This window comes from Acanthisitta chloris, unplaced genomic scaffold (assembly GCF_000695815.1).
Source record: "Acanthisitta chloris isolate BGI_N310 unplaced genomic scaffold, ASM69581v1 scaffold4304, whole genome shotgun sequence".
NCBI classification, from domain to species: domain Eukaryota; kingdom Metazoa; phylum Chordata; class Aves; order Passeriformes; family Acanthisittidae; genus Acanthisitta; species Acanthisitta chloris.
The window spans coordinates 58,643-75,539 of NW_008667511.1; the positions used below are offsets into that span (position 1 = coordinate 58,643).

Here is a 16,897-nt window from a genome sequence, read left to right on the forward strand (position 1 = left end):
CTGATGTTATTGTGGATGTCAACATATTTAGAAACAGTTATTTTCAATAGTAATTTCCAGCAACAAAAGTCTGCATCATAGTTTTTCACATTTCACCAGAAAATATATTATTATCTAATTCTTAGTACATGTTGGGAAATTTATGAAATTTATGTCCTTGTTGGCCTAAGGACAACTTTACTCTTGTACTTCAATACAAAGCTCAGCTATCAAACCATACATTCCCTATGTTATGAAGTACCTTCTTTTTTTCCCTTCTTTTTCCAAAGTGCACACATGGTAACATGCTATCCACGTTATTAATAACAGATATTTTCAAAATAAAAGAAGAGAAAAATCAAACCCTTTAAAAGCATTCGACACCAGAAGAATCAATAACTGCAAATTTGCCAAGTTATTATCCCAGAATCTAGTTCTTTTATGCATGTTAGCAAAAAACTACATCCTCTCGTCAGCAACGTATAAATACTCAAAATTTTAAGAACAGTCTGTATAAACTCTCCAGCAATATACTGGGGTTCCTTGCAGGGTAGTACCACGAAGCCAGGTGAGCTGTGAATTTGAACATCTGAATCATTTTGGATCAGAGTATCCTACCCAGACACTGCTTTTTCCTGCACTAGTCTGGAGTGGAACTACTATTCCTTTTTATAGACACTTGTCCCACTTCATTATCTAGAATTACAATTCAGTTTAACTGTGATACATGAATAAATATTTCTGTTCAAACAGCTGAATGTATGAAACTGGTAACACAAAAAGCAAAAAAAAAAAAGGTTGTGACAAAAAGTTATCCAATCAATAAAATTAAAAAAAAATTAAATAAATAAAAAAAAAATAAAAATCAGGAAATGTTGCTTCTTTTAAAGCTGCTAACTTCAGTTGCACGAACCTCAGGTTAGAAAAAATGAAGCAGATATATTGAGATCTTACATTGCAGGTCCACCTGAGAAGAAGCTAAGTTAGTCTTCAGTAAAATATTAGAACAGAAATTCTATTATTAAATCACAATTCTTCTATTTTTATTCATTCCAACTGAGCTCTTTAAGACACTACAGAGATCACTTGCTTTATGTCAATTTGTATCAAGCAGACAATGGACACTGAATCAGAATCCACATAAAGCTACAGTTTTGGAGCAATTATACCTGTGAACTTGTACGTAACATTATGCAATCAAATGGCCTCATTAAAACAAGCAGGATTACCCACACAAGGAAAGCTTGGTACACATATGGTGCTTGCAAAACTGAACTTAAGTCATGGAGCAAAGTCCAAAGAAATAAACCCCCAGAATTCTAATACCATAACCAATGAATTAAAGAAATACATTTTAAGTCATGTGTATTCATATACTTCCACGTTTATCTGTGCTAGTAACATCTATTATTTTCATTGCATTTTTCTACTGGACCACAAAATGACGACTCAGGAAACAAACTGACAAATGGCATAGCTAGGTTGTTACAGATCTTAAGGTGTTGCCACACAGAGGTTTTGACATGCACTTTCATTAGAAATGAGCAGAAGAGTCTGCAAATCCAGGTTCCACAACCCCATTTTTGCCTGTAGGCTTCAGCATCATTGCACAGTGTGAACTGCAGGAGCTGGGGAGCACAGACACTGTCTCCTCTCATACATCAACCTTCTAAAGGAGGTTGCTCATTTCTCACATTCATCAGCCAGGGCTAAAGACTTCTGAAATGCCCCACCCATTTGTACTGAATAAAAATTATACACTGTACTATACTGTTGTACACCAAGACCAACTAGCTTGCGTTTAACTCTGATAAACTCGTTAAGTTGCTTCCAGGTGTGGCCCAGAAAGGGCATATAAATCTCCAGCTTGGTCACTTCTGCATTCCAGAGTTCATTCTGTGATACAGATATACCTTGCATTTAATTTGTTCTTGTAAAATCTCTTGTGTTTAGATCTTTCAACATGTTGAGAGGTTTCTGTTTGTTTCTTGGGAGGGTTTTTGTCCTTGTGGGGTTGTATTTGTTTTATTTGCAGCTGGTTGCAAACTACCTGCACAGAGCTTATCCTGTCATTCCCCCTACACCCTACAAGGCAGTTTTGTAGCAACATGCTTTTTCAAGGTTTGCCAGTAGTGCAATGAAGAAGTTGACACATAGTAAGCAGCTACAGACACTGGAGTCAGGAATCAATAACTAAAGGTCAGATCACAACAAGCATGTGAGAAACAGCTCTAGAATGTGTGCTTGTGTGTGAACATGAAATCCAATCCATTTGCTTTCATACCACCACTGCTGTAACCTTGTTTTCAGCAATCCATAACACCCTAAATTGTTTTCTGTCAAAGTCTGCAGGTCTCTCCTAAATCTATCACCTGCTGTGGCATTCAATGGAGTGAACACAAATGCTGTGCCCTGATGCACATTTAATTCTCAGAAATGAAAGTAAACAGCATTTTGGTGTCTACTGTCCGAAGTGCAGGCCAGAATGAAGAGGGAGAGAATAATTAGGAATGATGTTGAGCACAGGATGAAGGGAGGGGATGGGGAGGAAGGTGTTTTAAGTTTAATTTTCCCCAAGTCAGGTCTGCTTTCCTGTGATGGTAATAGGTGAGTGATCTCTCCCTGTCCTCATCTCAACCCATGAGCCTTTTATTCTGCTTTATCTCCCCAGTCCAAGAGAGGAGGGGAGTGCCAGAGCAGCTTTGGTTGGCTGGAGGCCAGGGTCAATCCACACCACACATGACCACTGCACAACCTTTAATGGTGCAGCCTCCCTGGCGTATTCCTCAAACAGATCTTAGCAGGCTCTTGCACTAACTGTGCACTCCTGCTGTGCTCATATCTATTAAGTATAGTGCACAGTGTATATAGTGGTTTCACTACTGATCACTCCCAAGTTTTATCTCTTGGCCAGAATTGTGCTGCAAGTCAAAATAACTACTGAATATTTAAAAATTCAAAGGTTATCAGGAGTCTCACAGAACTTAAGCTCTAGGACAAACAGAAAAACAATGGTTCAGCTCCCAGCTGAAAAAATTGGCCAAACAAACCCAAAGCGAATGTAAGATTAGGTTTGACTGTTTCACTGAAGAATCAGCACCTTCTCACTGAAGTACAGGCTCCTTTTATGAAAAAAAGACTCTTAATTCACTGACTAAGGGCAGCTTTCCAGTCTTGCTTACTGAGGAGAATTCATCTGATTAATGTTACACAGCAAGCAGTAGTTCAAAGGGTTTTTTTGAGTATATACTAATTAGGAGAGAGGAAAATAGAGATATTGAAAAATGACCTTTAGGTCGCAGTACTAACATTCACTCTATATGCATACATGTTCCTACACATGCATACATGTTCCTACACAAACAAAACCAATTGAACATTGAAATATGCAAACATGACAGAGAAATATATATTTTTAAACCCAAAATGATACTACAAATTATTAAGCAAAACAAATGAATTTCAGAAGGAAGTAAAAAATTCTCCTGAAACAAGACTGCTTGTTTCAAAATTAAAAATTGACACTTGGTGTGGGAAGATGACTAGGAGTAAAAAGCAAAATATGGTTGCTACTCCCTGGACAGAATGGAGTCAGTGTATCTGACCTCCCACATACAACATCATCTAAGGGGGAGTAAACAGAGGGTGAAGCAGAGTGGAGACACCATGGCCAGGCTCTGTCAAAACCCTTGCAGAGGAGGGTACTTTCTAGCTGATAAGCTGTATTACAGCTAAAAACCAAGGGAGATAAAGGAAAATGTCCTGTTATTAAATCAGCAACCACGGAGAAATCACTCCTTGGACTGACACGTCCCTCTCCCAAGGTCATATAAGGTATTAAATTGATATATCAGCCCCTGAGGTACAACCTCCCCTCACAGAGTAAGCTGTATGACTAAAGATGCTCAAGCTCCACCTAAACATAAAGAAATAGTATAAAAGTGAATTAAGAATGGGGAAAAAGCTGGGAATGTGAAATCAGTATTCAAGTAAAAACCATGTGGTACCTGATGGGCTTATTTTCTTTACTGTCAAAGAGTGAGAAGATGACTTCCAGTTCCTCTCCCAGATTGGAGCACATTAAACTCTTCATTTGAACAAAAAGATGGTGACTGCTAGCTGGTACTGGGGTATCTTTTTTTCGATGACGATGTTCCATCTAAAAATACCACAAACAACACAGCAGCCAGTTTGAATTAAACGCAAAAATCTCAAAACAAAAACAGCTAAAAAATGTAATCCAGAACTGCTTTCTTAATCCAAATGTAATTTTTTGTTCACTAATAACTTGCAACAGGGTTTTGTTCTTTTTCTTTTTTTTTTTTTTGTATCTGAGAAGGACAATGCAGGGAAGTGAGTTTCCCAGTGCTGCACTGTACCATAATTATCTCTAGGAGAAAAACAATAACCTCTAGAAGTTTACCTTTTTTCTACTCTGAAAATTCTAAGCCATTTTAAAGCTTTGTGATGTAACAATATAGTATTTCATAGCTGGTTTAAATAGTTAATGATCTGCTATTCTAGTATTCAAACACACAAAAAATGCTTTTGCAGAAGGCTAAATATCACTATTTTTAAAAGGAAAATATAAACACATCCATATTTTACAATCTTTGGCAAACTGCTATATAGAAGCTAATAAATTCCCTTGATTTGATTTCAGAGTTTATACCTTTAGCATTTTAATCACCCATTAAGAGCAGGACCACATCAAGTTGTACTATTTCTCTCTCACATTGTACCAAAATTATTTTAAACTGCAATCTTCCTATGGTACTTAGCCTTCAAACTGAGGTTATCTTTTTTTTCCCCCCCTCTTGATTTTCCAAGTGCACTCCATGAGTTCCATTATTAGTTTTCAGGGTTATTTTTCCTCCGTATGTCTCTTCTTATGATTAATTGTTCCTCACTGTATTTCATCTAGTGCTTCAACTGGTTCTGTACTACTGCATAAGACTTCAAAGCTACTCAAATGTACACTGATTCTAGCATGCAGAAATTACTAGTAGGCTTCATGTTACAAGATATTAGCACGAGTAATTTAAAATTATCAAAAATATATTCTAATTTCAGCTCCACGAAATATTGTAGCAATGATATTTTGGCTTTATTTTATATTTAAATACAAAAGTTCTAATAAATAAAATTTAGTCTAAACAAAAGCTTGGTCTTGAGCACATAAAGCTCAGAACTGTGTATCTGTAACAGCTGTGGTGCTTAAATAGGAGTCAAAGCCTACATAAATGAACTGGCAAGTTTTCTTAGACCTCACAGGAGATTTAATCAGAATAAGAAATATCAGTGCTGGTTTTAGTAAATCGAGGTGTGATTTTATACCCAAAGGAGAGCTTCCCCATGCAGTTTAACTGATATTTACATTAATATATTAAAAAAAAAAAACAAGAGCCCTGTCTGATTCATTGTGACAATACTTGTACCATGAGAAGATGTTTATATTTCCACAATCCTTTTCTAAATGGACTCATGGGCCAGGTAAAGCTCTAATGAAAGAGTCTCATAACTTTTTATTGATGATTAAATTCATGTTAACAGACACAATTTTAATGACTTAACAGAAAACAAAACTTTTAACAGATAACATGTAAAATAAACATGTGTGCACACAAATGTGATATCGAATCAAAGCATCTCATACAGATGCAGAGATGGCACAACTGTTCAAAAAAATTATTTCCTCATAGTAAAAGTCATTACATTATGAAATGCCAGTTTATTGGCTCAAAAAAGGTACTTCTGGTTAAGCAGACAAGAGTTGCCATCAAACCATCAGGATGTAGTTTGGTAGGAAAAGTACTGAGCATTACATTCACATACCAGCCTGTAGAGCTCTGTAATGCTGATCTCTTCAGGATCTACCATAGCATATTCTTTCCTTGGAACTAAGTCAAGTCCCAGTTGTCTGTATGAGAAATGGAATAACAGTAAGTAGTTTCTACATGCAAAAGAAACAAATTAACTCTGCTTCTTTTTATCTTTTATTCCAATAAACTATGTACATGTTAATTGGTACTCTACAGTTGACTTTGGTTTTGTTTTAATGTATTTTGGCTGTATTCACCATTCATGTATGACTCCTCCTTTTCTTCACTTTGGAACATTAAGAGAATACATTTATCCACAATTTTTAAATCTGTTTCACATTGTGGACAATGTACAATGGATATTGTCCTTTGTACTATTGTGAGCATTGTACAATGTGAATTGCACTAGTACCGCAATTTGAATGACAACCATGGAAAAGAAGATAAAAAGAACATCCATCAAATGCCAAAACATGAGCTTATTTTTAATTTGGACTGGATGGCAAAGATGCTTGTCTTTATTCCCTGAACAAAATAATGAATCAACAGGAATAAAATTTATTTTCAGCACAGCAGCAAGCAATAAAGATTAAGAACACAAATGACACAGATGTGCTGAATTTAGAAAAATTTAAAAGATTATAAAGGTTTTTAAAAATATGTTTTAAAGAGTAAGAACTGACCACTTCAAAAACCATCACAATTCCTATCATTTATCACAAAATTCTAAGCAGACAGATAATCATACACAATTAGTCACAGCTATGTCAGGTATTTAGGCTTTCAGATACTGCAAACCCTCCTGAAATTCAGTTAATTCTACTACTGAATATTGCTGCATTTAGTCAGAGTTTAACTGTATAAATATAGACTAAAGAATGGAGAGTGCACTCAAATGCCAAAAGGCATTTTAAGCATTTTCTTGCTTAAAAAAAGAAAAAGATAAAAAAAGATAATACCATTTGCATTAGTTATTCAGACAAAAGAAATATGCAGAGCACAGTAGCAAGATGTATGCTAGAGATATGCAAGTAGGAACTAAATTTTGTGACAAGTCAAAAAAAAAAAAAGCAATGTCAGCCTATATAGTTATACTCAAGATAACAGAGCTAAGCTAACTGCATCATATAGGCACCCTGGACAAGTGTGTTAAGAAGATGCAAAAGGCTGCTGCACATTGCAGATATTCCACTGTGATTCTCTTGCAGACAGTACCACTACCATGCAAATTACAGTGAAAGAAAAAAATAAAATAATAAAATAAGTGACTTTTCACTGTTAAAACATAGTAGACAGAACAGCAATGGAGAAAGCCCATAAAAAATATAGTAACACTCATTAGAAATTTGTTCCTTATTTCAGCATTCTACAATCAGTATAAAGCTGTGGCATTGTTTTTATTTATTATTATATTTACTCACTCATTGCCCCAGTCCAGACGAGCAGTAATGTGTCTCTTGACATCCTTCATTCGGTCATGGGTGAGATGGCCAACAAGGACCTGCCTTCGCAGGTCTAGGATTTCATTCATTATGTGCCACAGCCGGTGAAAGAGGTCCCCTTCATTCCTCTGTCAGATCAAAATATAATTGTCTCTACATCACTGCTATAAGCTGGAAATCCTAATAAATACAGATATGCTGTGGAAATGAAGAAAACCCCTTCTTCCCCCTACTTAAGTCTTTTTCTTCCCCATCATACTGTGACCATTTCTACCTGCATGCGTGTGTGCCTGTGTGTATAAAATCATTTTGGAGCTTACCACAGACTCTGTCTCTGCACCACACTCCTTCCCATATTTCACTCCAACACCATATGTCTCACATTAACACACTCTAATGTACATAATAGATATGTCAAAAATTCAACAAAAATTGCTTCATGCCATAGCACTGTTTTACTAAGAGCACATTCATTCTGTGTTGCTTTTTCACCTAAATTGAATATAAGATCTGTAATTTAAGACTATTTGAACTCATCCACCTAAAGGGATAAAAAGGCAATAGCTCTGAGCATTCAAACTCTGAACCACAGTGTGTTAATGTTTTTAATTTTTTCCTGCATTGATATAACTGTACACACTACCATATAACCACAAATAAATGGTGTCATATATATAGAATCTTGTCCAGACAGTTCTTCTTCATCTAACTGTGAAGTAGGAGAACTTATGTGTATATGATTGCTTTAAAACCACATCCTCCTACTCATAATTATATACTAGCTAAGGGCATAAACCACTTCCCATAAAGAACTTCTGTTTGGGAAGAATCTGTTAACTCTTCCTTCACCAATTCTAAGTAGTTTTACTCGATATAGTTTTTCTGAGAACTTTTAGCTTGAGGAAATCACTGAAACCTTCATTTAAGTAATGAATCACATGAAGTTGAAAAACCACTCCTATTCAGATTTGTTCTGTTAATTCCTGCCAAAAATCCAAAGCCTATTTCCCTTTTCCTTCTTCCTATGAAGAAAAGGCATAAAACCAAAGTTCAGCTATAACTGCTGCAAAATTGCTCTGAAAATATAAAATTCACTTAGAAGGAGCATTACTTTACATCAATAACTTTTATATTCCAAAGGCTCTGACAAATGGCCATTTGATAAATCTGCTCTTTTTACTTCATATTCATTCACTTCATAACCTCACTAAAATGGGCATTAATTTATTGTTTGTCTTGGCTTTCTTTCTGAAAGCAAGCCAGAGTATTTTGAACATGCAAGAACAGCAGCAGCAAAGAAAATGTTGCCAAAAAGAAACAACTGCAGAAAAAAACAAGAGGGAAATATGAACTTTGTAAGTGAAAAAACCCAAACAACACTACTAAGCTCAAAATAACATTTTCAGGTATTAAAACAGTTAAAAAACAAACCAAATGCCTTTCTCCCTGAAAGAGATACTTAAAGTAAACTAGAGCATCTAAACAATAACATCTTTTGAGATGGCATTAAAACAAAGCAGCATCATTTGGGGTACTTGCCACATAGAGCTGTTTCCACATCGTTCCCCAGTCTCTTAAAGTTGATGTCATTTCTGTAATAACAGAATCTTCTGTTGGAATAACCATTTCAAATTGTCTGTAACATGCAGAAGAACACATGATATTACACAAGCATTACTAATCCCATTGCAGTTATTAATATAGACTTCTTCCTGCCAACAGTGATGTCTATTAACCTACACGGGTGCTCCTTCAGGCCATGACACTTATTTTATATTTATTTAATCCCCATGGAAAAAATCTTTGGGCAAAACCAGTTTAATCCCCATGGAAAGTCTTGGTCCTAGAGAAGTCAAGGTGAGTTTTTTTACCATGAGATAAGCATGTCAAAAATTTCTTTCACAGCAGAACAATTCCCATAGTTACCAAAGGGATCTTGGCACTCTAGCTTTCATGCCTGGTTTACTTTCTCCATGATATCCTGTCTCTCACAAAATTAACATAACGTGACAGCCCCTGGCAGTGATGTGCTGTAGGGCACATGGCTTGAATGGGAAACAAACTAACAAAATAAATACAGGCAAAAATATTGAACTCCCTGCAAGTACTGTCAGTGTCCGATAACGAAAATTATTTTGCCTTCAAGCTTTATTTTATTGTGATGGTTTACAATTTTATTTCAATGAACCTTCAGGTTTTGCTACAACCCCTTTAAAAGGAGAAAGGATCCTAAGGCATGACAAAACACGTGGCTTGAACTCCATAGCAGACAGCAGTGAGTTTAACAGCAATGTAGGGACATATTCACCTGTGGGAATGAGACTTTTTAAAATACAGTTATGGTCTTTATCATTATTTCTGCCCATTATGAATAATGGACCTTGTACTCATTCATTCATGCTCCCAAAACAGAGATCACATACAGTTGATGCTCAGGCATTCATTATGAGAAATGTCTTTATCTAAACAAATTTTAAACTGTTTTGTATCAGTTCTCTATTAATAAATCCAAATAAATGACACAATGTGAACATACAGAAATTAAGTAAAACTTTAGAAAAAAACTACTAAGATCACTTACACAATTTTTTTAACAGTGATGAAGGTATTATATGTTAAAAATAAAAAAATTAAATATCAGTATTTCTTTTAAGTAAGGGCATTTGAATTCCAAAACAAAATTTAAAAAATAATTTTAACCAATTACTCTGGGTTTTATTATCTCAGTTGTGGTCAAAAATAAATATTGCCTCCTCATCACCTGAAGAAAGAAGGGAAAAACATCTCTATTCACTAAATCTTCACTACACTTTATAAGCAATAACCTTTGGTAGAAGTAACTGATCATGTTTAAATATTTGAAACCAGAACATGTCACGTACCCTTTGTTCTTAACACATGCATTCTTCAAGTGAATGTAGTTGGATGGAAATATGCCCTGAAAAATAAAACAGATCAGGGGGAAAAAAGTCCTCTTAAATGAGTTTGGAGTACCATTTAGTACCATTTAATATGAAATACATGCTGCAAAGTCTTCCAAACAATTGCCAAAAAACACACACAAGGAAAGAATACAAGAAATACTCCGCATAGCTCTAATGGAAACTGAAATGCTATATTCAGCAGAGTTTTAAACCCTCAAAGCTTCAGAAAATAAGATGATAAACACATGCAGAACATGTAGAAGATTGCTTGAGAGCTCCCTTATGCTAAATGGTTTTATTCATTATTCCACCTTGACAAGAAACAGAACAGCTGCAGGGGAATAACTCCTTATCAATAGCATCTTAAAGATTGGAACAGACAGGTATTTTCAAAATAAAGCAAAATGAAGTTAACAAGGTTCACTAAAAACAAAGTTAGTTTAATAAAGGAAGTTAAAATCAAGTTTTATTTGGTGGCTGCTATGCCCTGCAGTAGACAGAAAAGCTGAGGTAGATGCCATCAAAGAGCCTCAGTGTCCCACCAGGAGTGATTTTTCCTAGTTGTTTAAGGGCTGTCCACTGTTCTTTTGAATAGTGTTGCTGCAGCAGTATGAACTGCTCTTACAGCACACTAACCTTCATAAAGCAGAACAAGCAAAATGAGGCAAGTCAGCTTCAAGCTTCTGGCTGGGAACAGAATTTGCTACAGCTCATGCAGTAAGGGAAAATACACATATATTCTCTTCATAGTAAGTGCAGGTGCATACAGATTTGTCTGTAATGATGGTGCCCCATTTTCTTTTAACACAGGCATTAGACCTTCAGTGAAAACACATCTACTGTATAAAGGCAACTGCCCCTGTGAATGTTTCTACTCTGTAATGTAAAGTGGTCCAGGAGAGCATCTCCCAAGGTCAGTAAGACATACAGCCTTGCAGGTGTAACAGTGTGCCAGAAAACAGGAAGGCTGCACATGCACATTTATTGCAGACCAGCTGCCACAAATAATTTCTTCAAGTGTCAAAGCTGGCAGAATAACAAAGGAAGAATCTTGACAGAGTAATACCAATAACAAGTTACAAGGTACTCTTATTATTTTACTTTCAGAAAGACCACCTTCAAAAATCCAATTCCGGGAACTATTTGCATTCACACTGGGAAAGCAGAGAATATATATCTCATCTCTTCACACATCAAGTCATGTTTAGAAAACCTATTCATAACTTCTATCACATATTTGACAGATTACAAAGCAAGACTGACAGCAAGCATGTGGTGAGAATTGCAACAAAAGACACATAAGATGCAATAACAAACCACAACTCTTTCTGTCTTATAAATCAACTTGTAATATACATCAATGAGATCAAAGCAGTAAACATCAGGTTAGACTGGGGCTAAATTTATTGTTCAGATTGATCTTTCATATAAAGCAAAGGAAATTTATGTGAGCAGAGGCCACAGGCCTTGCCACCAAGGCAAATGACTTGATCTGAGCCCTAGAAACTTTTGAAATTAACATATATGCACGTCATTTTGCAGCTAAAGAGTCTTGGAAACAGAGAAGATGGTCAAGGCCTACAATGTAGGTTAAAGGCTCAACATGATTTATGATACTTCTTTCCCATGGAAAACAAACACTTTAGAGTGACAAGACAACAGGCAAGGTTAAGAAAATAGAAAGACGGGTAAAGCTTAAACATAGTCAACATGAACAGATGCTGAGATATGAATTTCATAACATTTCATGTCTGAATGCAGAAAAAAAATTAGTGAAGTCTGGTTTAGAGTACTATGAGATATGCTACTATGGAAATCAAAGACTACACATCAAAGAAAAATAAAATGATCCATGTATTTTACATGACAAGATATCTTTTATTCAATTGGTACTCTGCATGTGGCTTATACAAACTAGCTGTCTTCACTCACTGCTCTAAATTAATTCATAGCATCGAGAAAAATAGGCACAGTTTAACCAACTTTTCCAACAGTATTTACAATTTGCATTCTTAGCTTCCTCTGAGTTGAAATTCTAAAAATCAGAAAGGAAAAGAAAATTCACCAGAGCCTTGGATTTGTAAAGTACATCTCCTAATACACAGAAGGGTAATCCATGCCCAAATCTAATTAAAGCAATATCAACAATATACTTCACACTTTGCTCTAGTTGTTTGGGTTATTTTATAAGAGTATATATAATATACTTGCATGCAGAATATAAATTTTTTAAAAGGGAATATACATTTTTGCCAAAGAACGCAAAACTATAATTGACCTTTACCTTAACATTGGGATTTTTTAAGGCAAATCCTCTGTACCACCCTGTGAAGAAAGAACATTTTGCTTTTTAAAGTATGCAAATCATTTCCATATGTAAAACAGATTTCATTTTTCCCTTTTGGACAGATATAACAATTTCACAGTGCTGTCAGACTGCACTGATTTAAGAGACTTTACATACAGTGAAAGGTATTTTATTTAAAGCAGCTCATATTCAGATGACTTAATCCACACTATTTCAAGAATTATTCTTTAACCCTATATCCCAAAATGTTTCTAACAATGTAACCCAGGTATATTCTGCACTAGGCACCACACCAGTCCAAAAAAAATTGCTTCATTTTAACTGTAAACAATAGTTTGTAAAAAAATCATTTCTATAAAAAAATCAATTTTGGACTTCATGTTCTAAATCTATCAACCACATTACTATGCAAAATTCATAATATACTTGATTCAAAGGAATAGATCCTATGCCTTCAAAAAGAAAATTTCTTATATGGTTAGCCATATATAATCCTGATATGAAACAAAAAACATACCTATATAATCCCAAATGATAAAAAAAATAACATTGACAGAGAAGCCTTAGGCACTAAAGAGGAAGATCCTGAAAAAACTGCAACTTTATTTCTCTTACACTAGCAGCATTCACTAAAACTATACTTATATCCTCTACCTCAGAATAGAGGCAGAAGAGAATGTTTGCACTGCTTTAATATCTGAATTCATTTAGAAGTGTCTTGACAGCAGCCAGGTTACCCTCAGAAATACCAAGGAAGCAGAAGAATCACAATGAGAACTTGATGTTAGAAATCATATCCTCTATGAATGTTTACTAAACAGAGAGATTAAATAAAAATGAATGAACCGTAAATAATTATTGCAGGGATTAGAGTTCACTGGAATGGTGAAAAAATAATTAAGAGGCCAGAATGTGTTATATTATGGACTTCAAAAATGTGCCAATTTAATAACATAAATTAATAATAATGGGGTTCAAACCACCAGTATACGAAACTTCATTATCACTGGAATTCAAGTCTGAACTCACCATCACATTTCTCCAATATTTGAACGGTGTCTCCAATCTCCAGTGATAGGCCATGTGGGACTGTTCCTCGAAAACCAGCTATTACTGGAAAAGATAGTAAGTTTCAATTATTTACAACAGTAAAATACAAAAGATTATTCTTACGGTTAAGAAAAATAGTATATTAACAGGAGGAGTTAAGTGTGATGACAAACAGGCTTATTAAAACTTAATAAGCTGTAGGAAAAAATCTGAGGTTAGGCCACTTATGAGCAGAATATTTAAAATATAGGACTTGGGAAAAAAAAAATCTAGACACTTACAGCCCTACTATACATCAGTGGATAGCTCGGACCAGAAAACACTGTTAGCTAGACCATAATAACCCCGAAGGACAGAAAGTGTTTTATTCCAAATGCTTACACTAACACATATCAGACAACAGAATTTTGCAAGCTGAAAGTGCCAATATATACCAATATTTTTATTGCCATCTATACCACTCACACTAAAAAAGGCAAAGCTTATTTCACATTCCCTTAATGGATGGTATAGACCCAGCACTCCATATAATCCCAAATGTGAGGAAACAGAGAGTGGAGACCAGTAAAGCGTGTTCACTCCAGTATGTTAAGTGCACATGTAGCCTCCCCTGCAGCCTCGCCAAGTGAAGGGAAGTCATGAGCTCAGGCTAGGACAAGTGGTACAGAAATGAGCTTCCCTTGCTGGAGATAAAACATGCTTCAGAAACAAAACATCCACCACAGCAGTGATTTCCCCAAATACTCACAATGGTCAAACGTTAAGTCTTATATTGCTAGTGCTAAAGCAACAGCCAGCTAGTTTTTTCACTCAGAACCAAAATAGATACTCAAAAGCCACTCAAAGTGCTCATTCCTACAAATGCTAAAAATCTATTAACATGCTAGATAGCAATTCAGCTATTCATCCTTGTTCTTACTGTATTAGAAATGCTGAATTAAGATATTGCCTAATTCAGACCACAAGACCAAGCAATAGTGCTTCTGATTCTCTGCACTGTAATGTTCTTTCAAAGCTTAATTTTGAAGCTGAAGAGGAAAACAGCCTTCCACCAATATCAGCAGGGCACGATGCACAAAACCACTTTGTGGCCTAACAGCAGTCTTACTGCTTTTAAATATCTATCCATCTAGACAGGAAACCCCAAATCTCATAGCCAAGTTAAAAATACCCCACCAACTCAGAGGCATGGAAACAAAACTTCGCATGTAAAAGCCAAAAGGATATGCATGTATGAAAGAGCATATGTATGTTCTTGCCTGCTGTCAGAGGTCTACCCTGCCCCGGGCAGAGACTACACTCAAACACAATGTAACCTGCCATCCACCATCTGTGCTTGCCACACTGTTCATCAAAGGCAGCAGGAGAAATTAGCTGTCAGCAACCACAAAAACTGAAAATTCATTTGTGAATCTTTGACAGAAAGTTCCAGATTTCAAGAGTAAACCAGCAGGATACAGTTTATACTATAGGCTAGCATGCATAAAAATGTACAGACAGCACATTTCTGCCAGATCTTCCCTCAAAATTTAAAGACTTGAAAATTCATTTTGACCATGGTGGTCCATTTAGCTTAACCCATGGTCTTTACACCTTTGAAAAAAAATCTGTGAGATTATGTGCCTGGTCAGTCCCTCAGTTTCATATAACATGTGACCAGTATCCCACCCTGAGATAAGCACTATGAAATAAGAGCTACTTTGGTTCCAACACCATGATCGGGTACACCATTTTATAAGTAGGTTTGTTGCAAGATACGATTTGTACAGAGAAAAAGTGAAAAAGTTTATCTAAGAGCTGAAAAAACAACAGAAATTTTCAATTAATTCTTATACAAAGATCGGAAAATTAAAATAGTTTATTAACTATGAACAGATGAAAATAAAAATCACTGAATATCAATACAATATATATCTAAATTCCTCTGTGGCACTGAAATGACAGAAGTCATTCTAGTTACTTTTGTAGCTTGCAAGAAGAAAAACTCAATTATGAAGTGTACCAAATCAGCACCTACAGCCACTGAAATAAATTAAGAAAACAATTGAAGAAGCATGCAAAACCAAACCAAACCCTCATGTGTTATTACAGTTGTGAGATGTCTTATTTTAAACTTCATGAGATAAAAAAATGACAGTAATTTTCTCCTTAAGAGCCAATATATCCTGTCACATTGTTATGATCTGACTTTGCTGTGACATTCAGTTTTTATTACTTAGTTACTAGAGCTGTTAAAGACTTTTTTCTCTTCTCTTCATCTTTTTTTCTTTTTTAAGAGAAGTTTAAAAACAACTTTTTGGCCAAAAAAAGACTGAAATCTGACACAGTGTAGAAAATAGCTAGAAATCATTTTAGAGCATATATAGAAGAATAAAATTATACCTTGAAATATCTTCTAGAAGGATGGGCTGCAGGGTACCAGAAAAAGAAAGAAAGAAATGAGGGCATCACCTGTACCTCTGAGCCAGCACATTCATTTGATGCACTTGAAAAACTCTGGCTAGATTCTTGTGGAGGCTTTGCAGTAAGGTCAGGCCCAAAACAGGCAGCCTGCAGTCTTTAGCAATGTCACTCAAAGTGAAAAGAGAAGTGCACTGCAAAGCAGCAGAGAATTTAATGCAAGGCACAGGAATCCACAGATAAACTTATTCCACAAATGTTTACTCAGCTAACTTTCTACTAACCAAGTCATGCTACAGCACTGGGACTGAGACAGAGGTGGCTATTAAACAACTATTTCAACAACTGGTAACAATGGATGAGGAGAAGGCTGAGGTACTCAACAACTTTCTTGCCTCAGTCTTCAATGGCAACATCTCTTCCCACACCTCTTGAGCGAATGGACAGCAGGACTGGGGGAGCAAAGTCCCTCCCACTCTAAGTAAGGATCAGAGTTATGACCACCTGAGGAATCTGAAGCCGATGGGACTCAATAAGATGCATCCTGAAGTCCTGAAATAATTGGCTGATGTAGTAATAGAGAGACTACTTAGAAGAGCATGCAGTGATAGGAAAAGGCAGAATGGCTTCAAGCTGAAGGAGGGCAAGTTTAGATTGGATACTAGAAAAACAATTATTTACTGTGAGGGTGGTGAGGCAATGGAGCAGGTTGCCCAGAGAAGCTGTGGCTGCTCCATCCTTCGCAGTTTAAGGCCAGGTTGGATGGAGCTCTGAGCAGCCTGGTCTAGTAGAAGGTGTCCCTGCCCACAGCATGGGGGTTGGAATGAGATGGTTCCTTCCAACCCAAGCCATTCTATGATTCATGTCTTTTCGGTTTACCTATGGCATATACACATAAGTAGACCCCAGGGAGGATAACAATGAAGTCATGAAAGGAGGTAGTTGCAGTTCCACCACAGAAGATGCCAGGGT

At 36.0% G+C, this 16,897-nt stretch overlaps 1 protein-coding gene across 1 annotated transcript in view; it reads right to left on the reverse strand.

Moving 5' to 3' along the window:
* Positions 1–13,588, reverse strand: part of LOC103800147 (dedicator of cytokinesis protein 4-like) — a gene marked incomplete at both ends in the record, with an annotated part of 69,061 nt that extends 55,473 nt beyond the window's left edge. The window contains 7 exons of the mRNA XM_009072513.1: positions 3,987–4,138; positions 5,815–5,899; positions 7,223–7,371; positions 8,783–8,879; positions 10,126–10,181; positions 12,452–12,492; positions 13,505–13,588. Coding sequence (XP_009070761.1) covers positions 3,987–4,138; positions 5,815–5,899; positions 7,223–7,371; positions 8,783–8,879; positions 10,126–10,181; positions 12,452–12,492; positions 13,505–13,588 — 664 coding nt within the window. The remainder of the gene's footprint in view (positions 1–3,986; positions 4,139–5,814; positions 5,900–7,222; positions 7,372–8,782; positions 8,880–10,125; positions 10,182–12,451; positions 12,493–13,504) is intronic.
* Positions 13,589–16,897: the final 3,309 nt, after the last annotated feature.